This window comes from Euleptes europaea, chromosome 3 (genome assembly GCF_029931775.1).
Source record: "Euleptes europaea isolate rEulEur1 chromosome 3, rEulEur1.hap1, whole genome shotgun sequence".
Taxonomy (NCBI): Eukaryota; Metazoa; Chordata; class Lepidosauria; order Squamata; family Sphaerodactylidae; genus Euleptes; species Euleptes europaea.
In genome coordinates, this window is record NC_079314.1 from 97,452,609 (window position 1) to 97,475,338 (window position 22,730).

Genomic DNA, 22,730 nt, shown 5'->3' on the forward strand with positions numbered 1-22,730 from the left:
ACATTTGTTTAGACATAATGCTATTGCACACTTAATAGACTACAGTATAGTGAGGACTTCCGGTGGTGTCGCTGGGGTGAGTGCTACCTTTGCCCAGGAGCTCCTGGGTGAAATCCAAGTTTGCGTTAACCTTGGGGTGTTTTATACACCCCAACCCGACCCTTGCAAGTGGGTTGGGTAGCAGGAATTCCCTGCAGCCCATTATTGCAGTTTGACCTCCTAAATACTCCGAGGGAGCTTTATAAGTCCCCCGAAGTTTTGGATGCCGGTCCTGCCTGGGCACTGAGGGAAAGAAATCGCCAAAACGCAACTTCGGCATAAGACTCTACCCTCCACCACCTTATAACCAACATAAGGACTTCTTTAAGACAAGAACCTCAGCTCTGGATGCCCAAGTGAGTACACAAGAATCCCTCGTTTCTTACTGGCGTACTGAATAACCGGGGGGGGGGGTAGATGAAGATATTCCCAGTACCCTTATTCCTCCCTTAACTGAATCGGATAAGTTTGACCTACAAAATCCACCAGGATTGGAGACAGGAGCCTTATCAAGTTGATCAGCTTAAATCAAAACAAAGAGTTAGAAGGACGCTTATGAGATGGACTAAAATCCTTACCAATGAGAAGCAACCTTGAGGGAAGGGGAGGGAGAATTACTCTCTGAGTTGCCGGTGAAAAAAGGACTTCCTGCCACGTTTGCATAACAAGGGATCCCTTGGACCGGAAGACCCTCTAGACCACCCTCTCTATCATCTGTTCTACAACAACAGGAAGTAAGTCGTAGGACCGGATACATGTCGCACTCGAGCAACATAGAAATAATTCCTCAAGGAAACAACCATCGAGAAGAGGCGGTAGAAGGTCCGTGGCAAAATCAACTTCCGGAATACTTCCTGGTTTGATCCGACCTAGAGCGTCCGGTAAAACTCGCTGGTACTCCAAATCTTTAACAAGCTGTTTTAAAGTGAAACTTTGACCTTTTCAATTCGGAAAAATTGTTAAGCTGTTCATTGAACTATTCTCTATTAACTGCAAGCCAGAGGGCCCTGCCTGACGACATGTATTTTACCAGCCTTATTTCAATGTAAATGTCTGGATTTTATTTACAAATATAAACGTCTGGAACTCACCCCTGTTTCGACTTATTATATAGCCCTGCCTTCACAAAATTAAAAGAAACTTCACAGCCTTAACCATGGAGAAAAAACTACAGGAGATGTTTATTAAACAATCTGAGGCAACAGTTAAACAATTTGAACAGATGACAACACAGATGGCGCAATTGATTTCAATGGTGACTACTCTTGACCAATCTGCACAAGCTATCAATCAGAAGATGGATGCTGTCACGCAAGATATAAAAGACGTCAAGACACAAATTATGACTATGAAGATGGAAAAAGATGTCAAGGATCAAATGATGATCATAAACACAGACAAGCAAGTAATGGATTCTTCTGTCAAAAAGGTTATGGAAGTACATGAGGATATAAAAAAGAAGATAGAACAAGAAAGCAACCTGCTTGTGACAATGAAAACAGACATACAACTGATGGATTTCTTAGTTAAAAGAGCTGTGGAGGGTCATGAGGAAACAAAGAAAAAGATAGAAAGACAAGAAAAACAGACTGAAGCAACACAAACCAACCAGAATACAGTCAAGATGAAGGTCAGAGAAAGCTGCCGAGAGAACAAAGAGATTTGGCTTTTACACCTGACTGATCCACTACAGATCCGGAAGGAAATATTAGATCATGGCTAAAGGTCTGGTTTGAATACAGGCATGGCTATTTATGGTATAAATTGAGATTTGGACGTTACAAAATAAAATGGATTATACAGAAACTTTTTTAAAAAATATTGAAGATGATGATATTTAGTATGATTCTCAATGGCATTTAAACTTAAAGGATATTTTTAAATTCATGTTACAATGGCTGCAAAATTGTTAGATGCAGCCAAAGGGAAAGGGATGGATGTTCCAGAAAAAAGGGGATTAGATTAAAATGTTAGAGCTGGAGGAGATGGAGACTAATTCTTGGGATAATGGGAGATTTGGATGAATTATAGTGAACATATATAATATCTGGGAAAAATGAAAGGTTACCTTTTACTCTGATCCAAAAAGTTAAATTTTATTTGATATGAAATCTTAGTATGAGATTAATATTAGGATCAGAATACATCAATGATGGGCAGTTATACTTTATTAAGAGGTAGATGGAGGAGGGGGGAAGCCTATTTGTTTTATTTTCATTTCCAATCAAGACAACAATTGATGTACTTGTGACATTGATATTGTTTTTGAATTGTTGTTGATACTATGAAGAATTTATAGTTTTAAAAAACCAATAAAAATTATTTTTAAAAAAATAGACTACAGTATAGTGTGAACATAACTTTTATATGTACTGGGAAATTTAAAAATTTGTGCGGCTTGCTTTATTGTGACATTCGCTTTATTGCGGTGGTCTGGAACAGAATCTGCAATAACTCCGAGGTATGCTTGTACCTCGGTGCAAGGTACCTGTTTTGTTTATGGTGCATTTGCGGTTTTAGGGTGCCATGTACACAATAATCTGTAATCTCAATTCCTTGGTCGTTAACTGATGGGTTAACTGGTGAGGGGCCATGGCTCAGTGGTAGAGCATCTGCTTGGCATGCAGGAGGTCCCAGTCTCGATCCCTGGCACCTGCAGTTAAAAGGCAATAGGTATTGCTAAATACCCCTGTATGAGACCCTGGAGAGCCACTGCCAGTCAGTGTAGACAATAATGACCTTGATGGACCAATGGCCTTATTTCGTATAAAGCCGCTTCAGGTGTCCATGGGTTGTACCTGGTGGGGGTTACGTTACTGCAGCAATTGCCACTTCCTTTTTAATTTTTATGAAAAGGAAAAGAAAGGGAGAGACTATATGCAGAGATGGAATGTTTTCCTGGGCAGGTTTGGTCTACTTTAAACTGTTTTTCTATTTTTAGGTTTCCTATTTGGGCGGGCCAGTGCTAGAGCAGCATTCAGGATAGGGCCAAACAGTAACCTAATTTTAAGATTCAAGTCCAGTAGCACCTTAGAGACCAACAACAGTTTCAGGGTGCACGAAGGTGCTACCAGACTCGGATCTTTTTGCCGCAGACCAACAGGGCTGCCCTCTGAAAACTAAATTTAAAGAAGCATTGCCAGAAGAGGGCAGCACTTGCTCATAACTTCAGAACCGCCTGAATAACAAAGATGTTTGGATGTAAAAGGGTTTGGGGGTGGGGGTAGGTGGGTGGATATTTATTTGTTGCCAGCATGTTTCTGATGAGGTCATTAAAGGGGCACTATGTGTGGTGGCTGCTTGTCTTTGGAATGCCTTGAGGCTTTCCTTTTTTTAATTAATTTTTTTATTATTTTTCAAAAAAAATACAGAAAACAAAAATATAAAAAAAAACTACGTAATAAGAATTACATATAGTTAAAAAAGAAAAAAATTGAAAAGATCCAAAATACATTCTTTGCAATCTTATTACATTTGTTCTACTATTTTCATTCCCCTCACCCCCCCCCCACCGTGTTAAACTTCTGGAGAAGTGTCTAAGCAGTTTGTTAATGCAATGTTTTGACAATAATTAAAACTACAAAAAAAATTGTATCTACAACTCGTTCACTATATTAGTAAAATTCATTTTTGCCAGCTTGTCCCAATATGTGAAGGCTTTCCTGACTGAACTGTCTTCTGGTGCCAGGCCAAAACATTTTTAAAAAAACTCAGGCTTTTAATAAGAGGGTTTTTAAGCTGTCCATGTGCTGCTTTAGGTCAGACTCTTGTTTTATGGATATTTTTATGCTGCTTAATGTCCCTGGATTGCTTGGTTTTTAATTGATAATTTCATGATGAATTTATTTGTAAGCTGCCTCGAGCAGGCCTCTGGAGAGCAGGCATTAAAAATCTCCTAAATAATACTACTAATAAAAGATCTTACAGCATTGGCAGCATTCTGGCTGTAGGATGTGAGTCGCCAGCCTACAGGATGGGGAATTGGAGCAGGAGTGTGAGAAGGACTGCCCACATGCTGGACTGTGCCGTAGTTCGCATCTCTGCTTACTGACTGAGCACTATACTGCCGCCTGGTTTTTGAGCTTCATAGGCAAGAAACAAAGCCACCCCGGGAGGAGGAAGTGGGGATGCAGCAGCACACGTTTCTTACTGTGTGCTAGAATCACCCTGCCTTATCCTTTGGATTTGATTTGTGGGACACTTTCTGGAAATATCGGTCACCACCACTTTAAGGAGCGTTTGATCCATTTTCTGATTCTCATAGTTCGTGTGCAAATCAATACCCGTGTCAGGGCGGTACTTGCATCTATGCTGCATTTTCCAATACATCTACTTTGGTTTTAGGTTCCCGCAATACCTCATGGCATGCAAAATGGCCCTGAGTGCCGTATAAAAGATTAGATGCATACGAGATGAGAATTCAGTAACATCCATGTAGCATCTCAGTATAGTTATTGCCTGAGACCTTGCGTGCGCACTCTGGGAGGTGTAATGTGCATTCACAGCTTTTTTGGGGGGGGATTCCATTCCCCTTTGCTAGTGAAACAGTAGAGTTGTTGTCATTGTCACTGTTGTCATTATTGTTATTGACCTGTGGGCACATAATATGTTGATGCAACTGCATAGAACGTAATTGATTCCAGCCATCCCGATTAAGGAATGCATTGCCTTAAGAGTATTTCCAGAGGATTTCTCTACTGTGTTCCCTTTTCTATGCATGCTTTAAAAGCGAAGAAAAATGTTCAGTCCCAAAATCTGGCACTGCAAAATCAGGGCAGTTGGCAGTGTAACGCTAGCAGGTTTTCTTGATTTTTTGCTAATGGGGGCACCAGTTTGGCCCTAACCTGGGGGTGGGGGATTCTTCTACAAATGCCACAGGCCATTTCTTCTCTTTTACCAAGATATGGGTGTGTTCTTGGAGATTTCCCCATTTCTAAAGTCCTTGCTATGTGTTTGAGCTGGAAATCGAATGCACTTATTACACGAGAGTTATTTGCACCGAGAAACCTCTGGAGCTGTTTACAGAATCTTGACAGTCTAAAACACAATTCCGCCATCGTTTGCTCCTAGATCTGTAAACCTGGGCTCAGTGCCTAAGTGTGTAAAGCTGCAGGACGGCCGGTCAGGCTGCATTTCTCTCGGTGGGGTTTGTTCTACTGTACATCTGCTTTAGAAATTAATGAGCACAAAATTGGGAGAGCCGTAACTTTTCAGGGGACACCAGAGACATCTAGGTACCTAATAACCCATGTGGGAGAGTTTGTCGGGCGCTGTGTTCTGAGAACTGAGTCTTCATGGCTTGCTGAAAATGCCTGTGACTTTTGCGAGGAAGGCTTCTAGTCAGAGATAGACATAGAAAGCAGTGCAGCACACTTTTTCTAGGCAAGAGCTCTGCACTTTTATTGCCAAGTCTGTCACTGATCCATTTGGCAAATCATCTGTATCAGCTCCTCTTTCAAAGCCGTTGTTTTGGTGTCCAGCTTCCCATTTGGCACTCAACACATTTATGCCTGCCATTAACTCTCCTTATTGGATGTAATCTGCTTTGACTGCTGCACAGTAGAAAAGCAGGATATAAATTTAAATAAAGCCTTTTCATATGATGACAGACACATGGTATGCGTTGTCATATTTACAATGGTAATCCATGTGTATCCTGCTGCATCCACATGTGGCTGAAATCAGTGTTTTGTTGCCCTTCCCCAGCATGTTTACATGTAGTGAAATGTGTAACTGCTGTCAGTGGTCTTACAGTCTTATGTTTTTATGCTGGGTTTTAATTAATGTCTTTTAATGTTTTGTTTTTATTATTCTTATCTTGTAAGCCACCTCACGCAAGTTTCTGGAGAGAAGGCATAAAAAATTTCTAAATGAATAAATACCTGCTTCACATGTTGACAAGGAGGGGCCATGACTCAGTGGAAAAGTTTCTGCTTTGCATGCAGAAGGCCTCAGGTTCAGTCCCTGGTATCTCCAATTAAAAGGATTATGTAGAAGGGGATGCAAAAGACCTCTGTCTGAGACCCTGGAGAGCAGCTGCAGACCTCGATGAATCAGTGGTCTGACTCAATATAAGGCAACTTCATGTGTCCATGTGATAGGTAAGAGCCTATTTTAAATATAAGGCTAAGTGAGGCACAAGCACTTCTGTGTGGCACTGTGAACTTGCACAGCATGTGTAAACTGGGCCATTGGTGATGCAAAGCAGCTATGTGTTTTTAGTTAGCACATCAGCGCCAGTCTGCGATACCAGTTTCCAGTGTGCTGATGACTAAACATGCAAGCTGGTTTGCACATCTGATAGCCCATTTTAAACAAGTTGCTGTGTGAATCTGAAATCATGGACACATACACATAGAATCATAAGAGTTGGAAAGGGCCATATAGGCCATCTAGTCCAACCCCCTGCTCAATGCAGGGCCAGCCTAGAGCATCCCCAATAAGTGTTTTTCCAGCCGCTGTTTGAAGACTGCTAGAGACATGAAGCTGCCCTTGTACTGAATCAGACTATTCGTCCATCAAGGTCAATGTTGTCTACTCAGATTGGCAGCAGCTCTTTGGGACTTCAGGTAGAGATCTTTCACATCACCTACTATCTGATCCTTTTTTTAACCTGGGACCTACTGCATGCAAAGCACATGCTGTATCACTGAGCCACAGTCCCTACCCACAGGGAATATTTTCTAATCTCCAGCATCGTGCTTAAGTCATGCCTTATTCGTTTGTGCACATGCAATCTACATTCTTTTACTTGTAATGTGTGAAAATGCCTGTAAATTGTGGCTTTGGTTGTGGAGTTAGAGGGGACATGTGCATCCTGGAGGCATGTGTAAGCCAGTTGTTGCTGCCCAAGGACTGCTGTGAGGCTTCTGCCTCATGGGCCCCACCTTCCTGCCTTCAGCTGTGTTGGTTTGACCTGAAGAAAGCTCCTCCGAGCCTCACACAGGAAGCCCTGCCCTTAACCTTCCTCATCAGCCTGTCATGGGAGCTTCCCTTTTTGAAGGGTGCTAGTCCCACCCACCCCCCTTGACCCTGAGCCCAACCCTAAGCCAGCCAGGCCTCTGCTTGGCAGGGCCAATCCAGCATGGGAAACTTTCCTGCCTGTCTTCTGATGCTGTCTCTTCACTCCCTTCTCCCCTCCCAACCCGGCCAAGAGCTTAATCCTATTCCTACCCTCGTCCGGTCCTGGCCCCACCCCTGGCCTCTTACCTTGGCTGCTGCTGGTTCTTTCCAGTGCCGCTCCTTCTCTGTCAGCCTCCCATGCCGTATCCTGCCTCCTTCTCCTGCGGGCCTGCTTGTTGGGACCAGTCGTCGAGGCATCAGGGCAAGTCCCACCAAGACTGGCGGAGGCCATGTTGAGTCCATCGGGGGACAAGTTGAGTCCAAGATGGGTGTCAGCCCCAGACACCTGCTGCAAGTATATATATCTTTTGGGGACGTGATGAGAAAGGACAGAGCCTTGCATTGACCAGGAATTGTAAGTGGACCTTTTTGTAACAGTGATGCTGGCTAGGGCCGTGATTCTCAATATGGTGCTTATGGGTGCCATGGTGCCCTCCAGAGTGTTCTCTGGTGCCCTCTTCCTTTATTCCCAGAGCTTCTCTTCACCAAAGCAAAGAGGCAGTCCGAACTTTACTCAACCTCTTTGAAGCATGATGTGCTTCGGAAGAGCTCAGGAGGCATCAACTTTGTGTCTTCAGAGAGCACCTACTCAGAAGCAGCTGCCCCTATCATAGGATGACACGTGGCTTGGAACTGCCCATTGTTTTGTGATTGGCTGCAGATCTCATGGCATCCGTTTTGTGATTGGCTGCACCCCACCATGGCAGCCGTTTGGTGGTGGCTTCTAGTTAACTGTTCTCAAAGTTCCAGAAATGCCCGTAGGCTCAAAAAGGTTGGAAGGCCCTAGCCTAAGGAGAGGGGGCTGGAGGGCTTCCTTTTTGAATATCGATTGTTGAGCACACTACTGAAGACAGCACAGGAGCGTGCCCGAAGTAGTCTCAGGGCCTGGGGAAACCAGCACCCACTGAGCATCCTTTTGTACTCCCCAAGGAATGTCCCTAAACATCGTTCCTTATCACGGGTGACAGTAGGACAAAAGGGTCCGTGGAAGGCATCTAGCAAGACATTTCCTGCCGTTTTATTTGGAAATGTAGTTCGGGGATGCATTGTCCGTTCCCAACGAGCACCAGTTGTACACAGTGTACCCAAGGAGTTATTTGGCAGGGTCTTTTTGTTACGCACGGCTTAAGAGCAACATGAATGCAAGCATAACTTTTCTCCCTCCCAACTTCTGAGAAGCATATTATTGCTCTGCCAGAAGGAGGTTTTAGTGAGATTATTCCCTGTTTCTTGATATGGCAGAACTCCAGGCAAATGTCTGAAAGGAGAAGCTTTAGCGCTGTTTGGAATTTACAAAGGGCTGCGCTGCCGGCGGCCACCTTGAAACACTTTATTCATGGGTAGATTGAAGAGATCCCCCCCTAAACCTGTTAAGCTCTTTCTCACTTTATTAAACAATGTATAAAGTATTCAGTGAAAAAAACAGACCAACTGGCTTTCAAGTCAGGATTCTATATGGAAAGCCTATTTTGTGTCTCTTCTTTTCAATGGCAGTACTGGGAGGGTGGTGGCAGATGAACAGTGGTTTTTTTGGGCTGCATCCCAGGAAAGGCTGGGCTTCCTTGGAAGCTTCCCAAGAGTTTCTTGCTGAGAAGTAATGGCAGGCAAACGTCTTTGAAAGAGAACATGGAAATGGCGGGCAATCTCATGAACACATGAAGCTGCCTTATACTGAATCAGACCCTTGGTCCATCAAAGTCAGTATTGTCTATTCAGACTGGCAGCGGCTCTCCACGGTCTCAGGTAGAGGTCTCTCACATTACCTACTTGCCTAGTCCCTTTAACTGGAAATGCCAGTGATTGAACCTGGGACCTTCTGCATGTGGAGCAGATGCTCTACCACTGAGCCAAAGCCCCTCCCCTTGCAATGAGCAACTTCAGGGTAGCGTTGGGTGAATTATAGGGTGCACATTTGGTCCGCAAAAGAGGGTGCTGAAGAACAGCAGAGCCCTGCTTGAACTGCATATTCCTCTTGGAACAGTCCCTGGATTCCTCTGCATGATACTGGGGTTCTGTGGCCTGATTGAAAAGGTCTCCCAGCGGACACGTTGACACAGAACATGTTTCCTGAAGGTAGAATGCCAGAAAGCCAAATAACTGGAAAATGAACCTTCTGTAACCTTTTCACATGTGGGTGTGCCGCCTGAAGAGACTAGGACTGAGCTGAAATGGGGAGAGGCCATCCATCCAGTAGTCTGCTCCTGCAAAAAGGGTCCCTTGCCAATGGGGGGAGGCAATCCAAAAGGTTAAAAAAAAAGCCCCCAGCTTCAGCAATATGTAGCAGTCATCCCCTACACACACACACACACCCTTTGCAAAAGGTGGAAGACAGTACTGGCTGCAGCAGCTGCGTTGAGGGGCAGCCAGGAATTATCTGTGAAGTTTGACAGGATCTTCTGGCAAGTGTTCTGCCCAGAGTTCCTCAGCAAAAAGCGAAAGCATGCTGCTTTTTGGAAGCAAACTCGGTGCTCCCCAAAATGTCACTTTTTTGATGGTTGAGCCCTAGAAAAGCACTGTGGCTTTCCTGTAGTGCTTCAGCGGGCATCATAAGAACAAAAGAAAAGCCATGCTGGATCAGACCAAGGCCCATCAAGTCCAGCAGTCTGTTCACACAATGGCCAACCAGGTGTCTCTAGGAAGCCCACACAGGACAACTACAACAGCATCCTGCCCTTGTTCCACAGCACCTAATATAAAGGGCATGCTCATCTGATCCTAAAGAGAATAGGTATGCATCATGACTAGTATCCATTTTTAGTAGTAGCCATGGATAGCCCTCTCCATGAACATGCCCACTCCCTTCTTAAAGCCTTCCAAGTTGGCAGCCATCACCCCATCCTGGGGCAGGGAGTTCCATAATTTAACGATGCCAGGTACAAATCGCTGGCTGTGACTTTTAATAAAGAAACAACATGATGTTTCTTGCACAGAGGAGCCACCAACAGCATTCTAGCAAAAGCTCGCTCCCCTATAGTTTGCCTTCTCTGCTGCTGTTTATCAAGCTTTCCATCCCCTAGTTTGAGAGCGTGCTGGTGCCAGTGCCAGATGGCCGTGTCTCTGAGAGAACTCGCTTTTGCTTACGAGTAATACCGGCATACAATACCAAATTAGCATAAGCAAATGTCAGCGAGTTAACACAAAGCCGATGTTCTTTCTCTTGTTTTCTACCTTTGATTTCTCCCCACCCCCAAAACCCTTCTTCTAGGCCATGGGTGTCGAGAGTGACCAAGAGATTGTGCAGATGATTGGTACGGAGGAGCACGTGATGGCTGCCTTTGCCCCCAGCTTGGAAGAGTGCCAGAAAGCTCAGATTTTCACACAGATGCAGGTGTGTGCCCTTTCAAACATCCATCAGTGGTGCGTTTCTAGAGATGGCAGCTTTTTTATATTTGCCTTTTGTGGATTTATTGGGTGATGTGGAAGATGTGTGTGTTGGGGGGGGGGAAGTCCTTTCGCAGTACTGCCCGTCAGGCTTCCATTCTTATTGTTGGTGCCGCAGTTCAAAAGTCAGTCTCGACCAATAATTGCGATTGGTTTTTTTGATACGTATAGGCACCAGCTGACTTTGGAAAGAGCTCACCCCCTTGATAATACAGGTTTGTACAGTTACATGTGGTACGGGGAAAGCAAGATAACTTTCCCTTCCTCTCCCCCTGCTACAACACCCTAGCAACTCACCCAGTGATATGGCTCCAGGATAGACCCCCCCCCAAAAAAAGTACTCAAGGCATCTTTTATGGAATTTGCTGCCATGCAAGATGTGGCAATGGCCGCTAGCTTAGATAGGTTTAAAAGGAAATAGGACATATTCATGTGGGGGGGGGGAATGTATGTCTACCAATGGCTATTAACAACAGTGGCTCAAAGAGACCTCCCATGTTCTGAAGTAGCGTGGCCTGAATTCAAGATGACAGGAGGCAATAGCAGTGGTATGGAAATTGGCCTTCTTGCCCTGCTTGTGTTTTTCCCAGGCGCTTCTGGTCGATCAACGTGTAAAACAGGAAGTTGGAATATGTTGCTCTTTAATCTGATGCAGCCGGGTTCTTACGGTGTTAATAGTGAGATTTCATCATGTGAATGGGGAGGTTGCCTTAACTTGCCTGAAGATGCACATGCAAGCAAATGGGGCAAGACAAACGTATGAAATGTAATAGCAGGTCTTCTGATGTGTGTAACTGGCACAGACTTGAGGAGTCCCCTTCTCCATTCGTCTGTGATTGTTTTTATCCTCTGTTTAGCCCCAGACAGATTCATTACTTTAATAGCCACTAGCCTTTCAATTGTAAGTTGGCCAAACATCAATTCTGAACTTGGCTTATAAAGTCTTTGGCTGTTTCCCAAAAAGCTGGTGTGGGGCACACCAAATATACCCACTCTTCATGGGCGATATTAGTGCTGAAAAAGCCTTGAAAGTCATCATGGTTGATAAACTGAAGATGAGCTCACTCAGTACTGTCCTGTGGCAAAAAAGGCCAATGCCATTTTTATTTACAAGGTTAAGAAAAATAATGGGCATGCTCAATACCTTTTCACTGACATATTAGAATAGTAACTGGTGTATGCAAATTGGAGAATGTGGGGGTACCATTTGGGCATGGTTAAAATAAAACGAGGAAACCTGTTCGTATCCGTTTAAGGCAGCGGTTCCCAAACCTTTTGGGGCACCGCCCCCTCTGTTCCACAAACTCAACCCCAGCTCCCCCTACCCTATCCAACAACACAGTTGAAGAGACCCACCTCTAGCACCCCCCTGCTGCCCCCTTGCCTCTTAGTGTCCTCTAGGTAATCCCAATGCCTCCCAGGGGGTGGTACTGCCCACTGGAAACCACTGGTTTAAAGGGCTCCAGTTAAAATAAAGAAGAAGAAGAGTTGGTTTTTATATGCCGACTTTCTCTACCACTTAAGGGAGACTCAAACCTGCTTGCAATCACCTTCGCCTCCCCTCCCCACAACAGACACCCTGTGAGGTAGGTGAAGTTGAGAGAATGTGACTTGCTCAAGGTCACCCAGCTGGCTTCATGTGGAGGAGTGGGGAAACAAATCCAGTTCACCAGATTAGCGTCCGCCGCTCATGTGGAGGAGTGGGGAATCAAACCCGGTTCTCCAGATCAGACTCCACCGCTCCAAACCACCGCTCTTAACCACTACACCACACTGGCTCCTTAAAGTAGTGTCCCTGACTGATTTTCATTGCTTAAGTTCTAGAAGCACTAGGCTGTTGCATTCAAAACAGCAAAGGTGCCCTAAGCCCCTTTCAGTGCCATACTAAGTAGAGTTACACCCTTCTATGTCCGCTAAAACCAGTGCTAAACATGATATCTAATAAGCAATGCACTCAGAATAGGATTACAGAAATTTGAAACAAAGCCCAAAAAAATCAGACATGATATGTTAAACAATGTGGGAAATAGTATTACAGAAGTAGAAGACTATGCAGTGGGAGCGTATTCTATACTGACTTACAAATGGTATCCACTTCACAGGCATTGAAGTATTTGGGAAATAAGGTACGAAGGCAGAGGATGTGGGGAGGACCCAAGAAGACCAAGATGGAAGAAGCGAGGGAGCTGCTGGCAGCAACCATCCTTGCCCATGTCCCCGTACGTATGATAAGTGGTATTAAAGCAGTGGCCCTGGTGGTTGTTGCTGTTGTTGAAATCTTAATGCCCTGTTGCCTTCCTCTCTCACTCATTCTTCTTTCTCTTGCTTCAAACAAGAGTTAAATGGTTGAGGGCAAACTGTCCTATTTGACACAGATTCTCCAAGGTTCTCTTTTGTAAATCAAAATGGGATTTACATGATTTATTGAGATCCTGTATTTTCAAGTCATGCTGGAAGCAGTGGAATATGTGATGGAAGAGAGGTAAAAGTGAGCATGTTCATTTCATTAAGAACAAGATAACCATTTAGGGTTTCCATCACGAATTCCAAAATTGAAAAGAAATACTTTATTTCTGAGAGATGGTGTTTTGCAAGTATTCTGTTTTAAACATGATCCTGACCTTGATCATCTTGCAGATTTAGGCCTGTCTACTTCCTTCCTTCCTTCCTTCCTTCCTTCCTTCCTTCCTTCCTTCCTTCCTTCCTTCCTTCCTTCCTTCCTTCCTTCCTTCCTTCCTTCCTTCCTTCCTTCCTTCCTTCCTGTGTTTAAATTGTAATGGGGAGGACAAATGGAATGACAAAAGGATTGATGCTGAGCTATGTTGATATTCTGGTCTGTGAAATCAGAACTGCCAGATTCATTTATTTTCCACTGCTTCCTTGGAATTCTCCAAGTTCCTTATTTGCTCACCCAGTTCTCATAAACTGTGTTCTGCAATATTCCCTTCTGTGCTCATATGAATTTGTCTAGCTGATCAGGCTGATATTGCCTCACCTTAACAACTTCAATCTTATTAACCTACCACGAGAAATGTTTAAAAAAACCAACAAATACATCAACATGCTGGATTATGCACACCTCTAACTGATCCTTGTGGCTATTATATTTTCTGTTTTTAGAAAAGTTAAAGCCCTTCCAGTTTTCTATGGAAGAAATTTAGGTATTCTGCCCAATTCACTAGTTTGGGCCCTCAAGATCTTTTTTTCTTGGAGGAAGGTTCTCACCGTTGTCTACTAGTTTCCATCTGCTTTCTCTCTTTCAGGTGAAAGAATTCAATTTCCGCTCCAAGTGCATTTATACAGCTGTGATGGTCCGCAGGGTGATTCTAGCCCAAGGTGACAATAAAGTAGATGACAGAGACTATTATGGTAATAAGCGACTGGAGTTGGCGGGACAGGTAATTTGCTCCAGTGTTTTGCATCCACATGCTTAATGGGCCTAAGTAAATTTTTGTGGTATAGTCTGCTGATGCAGAATAACGCTCCCCTTATTAAAGTGGGCGTGGGTTTTTCCTTCCGCTGTGGCAATAGCCAGGTAACTAAACTAATCCCCATGTAGGACATGTTAACTGTACACTTAAAAAAAATCATAATGTGAAAAATAGCCCCCAGACACTTAAGGCTGGCATTGATACGTGGTAAACTATTTTTACAGACAACTCTTAAAATTGCTGTAGCAGATTCTGTAGACTAGGGGGATATTCTAAAATTATAGAGCTTTATATACTCTAGTATATGCCCACTAATTTACTGATCCTTTGTAAGAGTTCAGTCATGGTTTATTTTCTGGCTGGTTTTAATGATTAAGATCTAAAATATATCTTGAAACTGCTCTTGAGATTTTTCTCATCTCAGTAGGCCAGAGAGAAAGATGCAGGGGCATCTGCTGAAGCTGGAGGGTGAGAGATTCAAAACAGATAAAAGGAAGTATTTCTTCACACAATGCATAGTTAAATTGTGGAACTCCCTGCCCCAGGATGGGGTGGTGGCTGCCAACTTGGAAGGCTTTAAGAGGGGAGTGGACATGTTCATGGAGGAGAGGGCTATTCATGGCTACTAGTAAAAATGGATACTAGTCATGATGCATACCTATTCTCTCCAGGATCAGAGGAGCATGCCTATTATATTAGGTGCTTTGGAACACAGGCAAGTTAATGCTGCTGCAGTTGTCTTGTTTGTGGGCGTCCTAGAGGCACCTGGTTGGCCACTGTGTGAACAGACTGCTGGACTTGATGGACCTTGGTCTGATCCAGGATGACCTTTCTTACGTTCTTATGTTCTCTTGCTGTTTCCAAATTCTCTTGACTATATTTTGCAAATTTATAAAACATCCTGCTTTATGCCTATTTCTTAAGAGTTTTCAGTTGGCTAGAGTTTCTGCCTTTAATAGCTATATATACATATATATTAGCAATGGTTGTGTTTCTGGGCTTAAAAATCCTGTTGCTTAAAAATTTGAATGAAAAAAGACTGTTTCTGTATGAGGAGGAAAACATAGCAGTCTATACAATGTGAAGACATAAAAGGCATTGTGTCTGTAAAAATGTGTGAAAACAATAGCTGCTAATTTCACACCCCATGGGACAAGGGAGTACGAAATGTGCTTTCGCTTTAGATAACAGTTGTTTCCCTTAGCCAAGCTGGTTTACAGAGCTTCCTCTTAGTCTTTCTGCCACTAGAGGCTTGGCAGGCCAGGTGCCAGCAGAGGTGTTAGCGAAACCTACCGATTCCAGGCTTAATCTTTTCACCTACCTTTTCTCTTTCCTTAATGTGTTCATTATTTGCTGAGCATTTCCCTTGTCTTTGTCCTTGGGGTTTGTTTGGGGTTTTTGCCCCCCCCCTTTCTTTCTTTCTTCCTTTTCTAATTCAGCTTGCTTTGTATGGGTGAGATATGGAATAGTACCAAAATCCGGCACCCTGGAAAGGAAGGGATTTCTACCCTGTGACAAAAGAAAACCGCCTTGACTTCAGAGATTGACTAATCCCAGCTGTTCTGATAATATAATTAAGGCTGCCTAATGTCTTCAGTTTTGCAACCAGTTTGTCTGAAAAGGAGAATTTGGCACTCCAAAGCCTCAAACACTAAATGGCAATCTCAAGGCGCCTAATTAGAATTCTCTGACATTAAGCTAATTGGTGAAACTGTATTTCAGCAGCTTAACTACTTTATTAATTTTTTTCCTTGGGATTTTCAATGGAAATCAATTGATGGACTGTCATTTCCTCTCCCCTAAGTTCTCTCACCCCCCACCCCTCAAATTTAATTTGCTCTTCAATGTTCCTGTCTCAAAGACCTTGGGTTAGCTATAAAATGCAATGAATATTATCACTGGCATGCCAACCCTTTCTCTTTTTAATCACTTATACTTGACCTAAAAAAAATAGGTTATTGTGAAACTTTGCTATGCTCTGAGAGACAGCCTTGTGGGTGTACAAGAATTGGCAAAGGAATGCTTCAGGCTGAAAAATGTGAAGAAGTTTCTAGTTGAACTTTATTACTTCAGTCAGAAAGAGAATATTGGTGACTCTTCTGAAGTCAATGGGGAACTATTTCTGTATGTTTGTCCAGAGTACTTTGTAATGTTTAAAACAGGCTTTTTTGTTACTGTATGGATGGGGAATGGAGGCAGAAAGGGAGATTTGCTTCAAGCCGTAGCTGCATTCAGTCATAACTAACAAACCGCCAGTTTTTCATGATGTGAATGAGCCTCTCATGCAGTGCCGAAACGAAAGTCTTCCTAAAGCAGGAAGTCTTCACTGTAACTACAGTCGATTGGGACTTATTCAGGTGCTTCTACAAATTGGGGTTTTGTTTCTTGACCACACATTCTATTCCGTGGTTTAGAATCCCAGTTTGTTGAAGCAGACTACCCAAATTTGGAAGTCACAACCAGTTGTGGTTAGATTTTTAGATGTCCTGAACAAGTAAGTCTTTAATCTTGGTGCAGAATGCAGGGGTGCAGGAACTTGTAAAATCTGCACTATATACGGTTGGTAGAAAACCAAGTGCATATACGATGCATTATTTTTCATGGGCATCTGTACGTTGAAGTTGTGGGAAATATCAAAACCATATTTTTGAGAACTGTAATATCTACTGGTAAATTGTTATGAAGTCCATGGGTGAACAGGGATTGTATCCATGAAGCTGTGACAGTTCGGTAATATGATTTAGAGATTGGTTTAGGGCCAATGCACTACATTATGTTTACTTGGCACAGATCTCTGTCAAGTCCAATGCTGATGGAATGGGTTTTTTATGGCTTGTTGTAGTGTTGTAGCCAGCGTGGTATAGTGGTTAAGAGTGGTGGTTTGGAGCGGTGGATTCTAATCTGGCGTACCAGGCTTGATTCCCCACTCCTCAACGTGAGCGGCAGATGCTGATCTGGTGAACCAGGTTGGTTTCCCCACTCCTCCACATGAAGCCTATTGGGGGCCCTTGGGCTAGTCACAGTTCTCTTAGAGCTCTCTCAGCCCCACCTACCTCACAGGGTGTCTGTTGTGGGGAGGGGAAGGGAAGGTGGTTGTAAGCCGGTTTGATTCTTCCTTAAGTGGTAGAGAAAGTCGGCATATGAAAACCAACTCCTCCTCCTCCTCTTCCCCCTCCCCCAGTAGTGTGTGACAGAGTCAGTGTGGTGTAGTGGTTAGTGTGGTGTAGGGCTGGAGCGAGGTTCTGGGTTCAGATCTCCAAGCAGCCATGGTAACTAACCTTAGGCCAGTCACTCCCTCTCAGCCTATTCTACCTCATGGAAGGACAAAATGGAGGAGGGGGAAGCCATGTTTGCTGTGAACTCTGTAGATGAAAGGTAGGATAAATGTATGACAGGCTTAGCCTAGTAGTTGCCAGTCTGTTCTGACAGCCTCTTTAAAGTGGTTTCCTAGACCTTATTTATTTGGAAATGTTACACTGCTCACATTTAAATTGATGGTGTGAGTGTTAGCGCATTTCAAATTTCTCTGTTTTATTCCATTTCTTATATATGACAGCTATTTCAGTTGTATAATTTCAGAATTTCATTTTTTTCTGAAGGTGATACTGTTGTACAGCAACAATGGATCACTGAAAGATGGCACAAAACCCCAGAAACTAGCCCAAGCTGTAAATTCCATTGACAAACTCTATCCAATATCTGCTTGAGCGACACTGTCACAAGGGGGAAGGTGTCTTGTACTGCGGAAACAGCAAGGAGGACGATTAATCTTCTGGTCACCCCCCCTTGCCAGAATCCTAATCCAAATCTTAATTCCCCCATAACAGCTATATACACATTTAAAACCCTGGAAGGGGGTCCATTCATGGATCTTCTACCATCATGTCTAGCTTTGCTCTCAGGCTTGAGCTGAATGTTGACAGCATGGCTCGCTCTCTATAGAAAGCAAATTTCCCCTTTTTAGATGCTTTTAAATACTGTTAATATTTGATGGGTCATCACTGGTTGGAAATGGATCACACCCATTCTGACTTGATCTTTTTACTCTTTGGAATGTATTTCAGTTTTATTTGTATTCTCTGTAGTAATGTAGCACACCTTTCTCTTGTATTACTGAACCACATTTAGAGACTTTAAACCTCTGACTACCAATGCCAGTAGGCAGCATCAGAAGAAGAAGAGTTGGTTTTTATATGCCGACTTTCTCTACCACTTAAGGGAGACTCAAACTGGCTTACAATCACCTTCCCTTCCCCTCCCCACAACAGACACCCTGTGAGGTAGGCGGGACTGAGAGTATATGACTTGCCCAAGGTCACCCAGCTGGCTTCTTGTGTAGGAGTGGGGGAACAAATCCAGTTCATCAGATTAGCCTCCGCCGCTCATGGGGAGGAGTGGGGAATCAAACCCGGTTCTCCAGATCAGACTCCACCGCTCCAAACTACCGCTCTTAACCACTACACCACGCTGGCCTCGGCCTGTTGGCCCTTCAGAGTAACTGGCTGGCCACTGTGTGAGATGGGATGCTGGACTAGATGGACCACTGGTCTGATCCAGCAGGGCTCTTTTTATATTCTTAACCTCCACCTTCACTTTGTAAGCACATACCCCCCCTCCCATCCTTTTGTATGTAGGCATATGTATAATCTGTCAGCTGAGGATAACTTCATACTTCTGACTAAATAGTCCATGAGAGCGTATATTGCAAAAAAGATTAGCTAAACATGCTGCAAGACTGAAATGGTGGCTACTCTGAAATTTGCTTTTGTTGCTTGTATCTAATGAAACCTACTCACAGAGCAGTACTTTCCCATTTACCACTCCCACTGCAGCCCACTGAACCCCTCTGAAATTGAGTTCTTGAAGACCGGCGTATCCCCAGGGACAGCTTTTGGGGGGGGGGGCAAAGTAGGGCTCTGCAGTGTGAGGGAGGAAATCACTGCCTCCTCTTCCGAAGACTGAAGTGCACTTAAGAATTCAGAACTACATGGCTGAATACAAACGAGTGTGTTAGTCAAAATATTATCTGAGGTAATCCAGTTTATACACTAATACTTTAGAGATTTTTGTCAGAATGTCCTTAAGGCGGACTCTTGATGGCAAGCTAGTTGTTTGAGGGATGGGGACATTTCCAGCCTTGGAAGAAAGAGTGGTCATTGGTATGTACCACTGATGTAAAAGTTCTGATGCTCTTGGTACTCTTTCAGACTGCGTGTATTTCTCGTTCATCTTAAAACAGTAGGGAGTTGGAATCTAGATGGACTTTCAGAGCACCATCAGAGGGGCCGTTGTAGTTGACTGGATTACATTTATAATTCCAGAAGATTTCATGAAATCTTCTATGTTGTGCGATAAAAGGTCCTGGATGTTTCAGTGTCCATGTGCTTGGTGTGCAAACCAAAAAGACATAATGATAGTGGAAGGACAGCAAGTTATAGACCATATAAATATTTGTTTGGGCAGCAGAATGGGTGGCTGGCTGGCTTTCAGCCCACTGAGGCGGTACAGTTCTGTTACTGCTAAGAAAATTGAGAGAGTTGTAAATTGGTCTTACTCCATGAAGGAATTAAATTACGCAATAGACTCCAGAATGTCTTAACAGGGTCTAGTTGAATACCTAGTTTGTTTGGCACTTCACAATGCTTTTTATACTGGGAACTTGTATTTTTGGCATTGGGTAGGTGCTGTATTTTTAGTCTTCCTGACAGAGCTGCTGTAAAATCCAACACTTGGGAAAGAATTGCCAAGTTCAAGAACTTAAACTCCCCCCTCCTCCAGGGAACAGAGAGGATTCATTCCATTTGTTTGTGAGTAGAAGAGTGGTGAGATGTGAACAGGCTAATTGGTGAGCAAGTGTATTTCCTAAAACGTTAAGTGGAAAAGAGGGAAGGACAGGGCTGGAAATAGTACAAATAAAGACCCATCCAAGTGAGGGGAGCAAGCACTTCCCCCTTTTCCTGAATAGCAGATATTCATGCTGGTGATTCTTTGGGGATATCTTCATGAGTGATCCACCAGTTATAGATTATAGGTATGTAAAGCAATTCTGAGAATAAGACACCAGGTTAAGGTAGTTTTTACGCAGTACTGTGACCAATCTCCTTCATCTAAAAACCTCACTTTAAAGGTCAATGAATGACCACTTATATGTCATGTTCCTTTTTAAGTGTTGAGAGTTGGACTCTAGATGGCCTCTGGCAAATTCAAACATTTAGTTTCAAAAGTTCTCAAGAACAGAACAGACTTCTTGTATCCATAAATTGAGGGTTATTTATTTTTGGGGTGGAAAGCGATCAATAGGTCAGAAGTGCCAATGCCATTCTGTTCCAGGATGGGCCACGTATAGGAATGGCCCCTGATAGATTTCCAGTGTAGCTTCTGGAGCTGTTTTCTCTCAATCTTGTTTTTCTCTTGCAGCTTCTTTCCCTCCTCTTTGAAGACTTGTTCAAAAAGTTTAACTCTGAGTTGAAGAAGATTGCTGATCAAGTAATTCCCAAGCAAAGAGCGGCCCAGTTTGATGTAGTTAAGCACATGCGGCAAGATCAGATCACCAATGGTATGGTGAATGCTATCTCTACTGTAAGTGTCCCCGTGTATTATTTGAAAGGCATAGAGTCTCTTTCAGCTGCAGCAGCAATGGCTCTTATTAGACATCTTTGGCTATAGGACCCAGCTCTAGGAAAGAAATGGCCTTGAAGGCAAACTACTGAAATTGTGCGTCTTTAAACTTAGTTCCAGAATATTAATGTTATTATTTATATAGTGCCACCAGTGTGCGTGGTGCTTTACAGAGTATAGAGACTTCGACCACTTCCGCACAGAGCTTTTGTTCAACCTTGACCTCCCCAACAGCAACGGTTTTTTTGTTTCCACATGGCAGTGTGCTCATTCCGAGCACATGTGTCGCTCCCAGGGCTTTCCCCTTTAAGCTGGAGAAAAAAACGAAAATTCGGTGAATGAGCGTCAGTGTAGATGCTTGGCTAATCTGGTGGGGGGTGAGCTTGGCTCCATTTTTCTGCTCCCCCCTTACCTTTTACAGGCTTCTTTCCGTTAACAGCTGAACCACAGGCCAGTTGTTAAAGAGAGGGGGAGTTGCCAAGCAGCGGGCAAACCTGTTCGTAAGCAATGCGACCAAGCAGAAACAGGCGGGGCAGGGACAGTAGCGGAATAGGAAGGGGGTGTGCCTGAGGCTGTCCCCGCCCACGGGCTCCTGCTCTGACAACGGGGCAGTTCTTCCGGCTCTTGCGTGGAATGTGTCTTAATCCAAAGTCTTATTAATATACAATATTTGACAATGCATTGTAAAACTTCAGAATGTATGGAGTTTGGTGTCTTAAATTCTCCAGAATGTATGGAGACTGTCTTAAAGCCTGCATGGCATATTGTTTTATGAGTGCTGTCAGCGTATTAAATCAAAGATTGCAAGATGTTGTTTTTTGTTGCTCTCTCCTTAAATCTTAATGTGTCTTCTACCAGATAACTGGCTCTTTTTGTTTGAACTGTAACATCTTTTCTCCTTCTGCTGTCTTAATATGAGATGTTAATGGTCCTATTAATACAAGTAATTTTTAAAAAGTGTTTTACTTGAGTACAGTTCAAGTAACCGAGTACAAAATGAGCAAGCAAATTGTCCATTGTGTAGGGTATACTTATATGTTAGCAGGTGCATGTGCACTTAAAAAATACTCAGCAGAGGTGACCCAGCCACATCCCAATTACTAGTTCAAAGTATTTTATGTTGAAGTCCTAAGCAGAGTTACACCCTTCTAATCCCACTGACTTCAATTGATTTAGAAGGGTGTAAGTCTGTTAGAGCCCCACAACTTATATTAATATTCAGGTAGTATCCTTTTCCTTGGGCACCTCTACCAGTGTAAAAAATGTCAAGCGTGAAGTTGCTCTTATGTAAGTCCTTCATCTGCAAGAAATAATTAAAGTGTGAGGGGCCATGGCTCAGTGGTAGAGCCTCTGCTTGGCATGCAGAAGGTCCCAGATTCAATCCCCAGCGTCTCCAGTTAAAGGGACTAGGCAAGTAGGTGATGTGAAAGACCTCTGCCTGAGACCCTGGAGAGCCGCTGCCAGTCTGAGTAGACAATACTGACTTTGATGGACCAAGGGTCTGATTCAGTATAAGGCAGCTTCATGTGGTCATGTGAAATCAAAGAACAGCCTTTGTGACGGAGTGTTAAATAACTTTTCACTGAAAAGTTAGTCTGATGTTTCTGCCATAAAATCTTGAGGACAATTGAAAAGCTAAAGCTGTCCTACCAGTAGGCTTTTGGGTATCTACATTTTTAAATGGTTATGGATTAGAAAATGGAGAGAGATTTATGCTGTGTTTTTGTAAATTTGTTTAATTCTTGGCCTTTAGGGAAACTGGTCACTGAAGAGATTCAAGATGGATCGCCAGGGTGTGACTCAAGTGTTGTCCCGCTTGTCATATATATCTGCACTGGGAATGATGACGAGAATCTCTTCTCAGTTTGAGAAGACAAGGAAAGTGAGCGGCCCTCGATCTCTGCAGCCGTCTCAGTGGGGCATGCTGTGTCCATCCGACACTCCCGAAGGAGAGGTAAGGAAAGCGAGCTGAATTTCCCTTAACATTTCAACTTGATGTACTTTACTTTATGTGCTTGTATGTTTACATGTGTATGTTTACTTTCTGTAAGCCACTTTGGCGATTGTGGAAAGGCAGGATATAAATATTTTAAATATATAAATATTTTTTGGCAATAGTGTGACAGTCCGCTGTGTTTG

The 22,730-nt window shown here is 43.4% G+C and overlaps 1 protein-coding gene across 1 annotated transcript in view; it reads left to right on the forward strand.

Moving 5' to 3' along the window:
* The window catches only part of POLR3B (RNA polymerase III subunit B), an 83,331-nt gene that overhangs the window by 17,722 nt on the left and 42,879 nt on the right, over nt 1-22,730 (forward strand). The window contains exons 10-14 of the mRNA XM_056846945.1: nt 10,367-10,489; nt 12,645-12,761; nt 13,806-13,940; nt 20,391-20,552; nt 22,345-22,545. Of these exons, the coding sequence (XP_056702923.1) occupies nt 10,367-10,489; nt 12,645-12,761; nt 13,806-13,940; nt 20,391-20,552; nt 22,345-22,545 (738 nt within the window). The remainder of the gene's footprint in view (nt 1-10,366; nt 10,490-12,644; nt 12,762-13,805; nt 13,941-20,390; nt 20,553-22,344; nt 22,546-22,730) is intronic.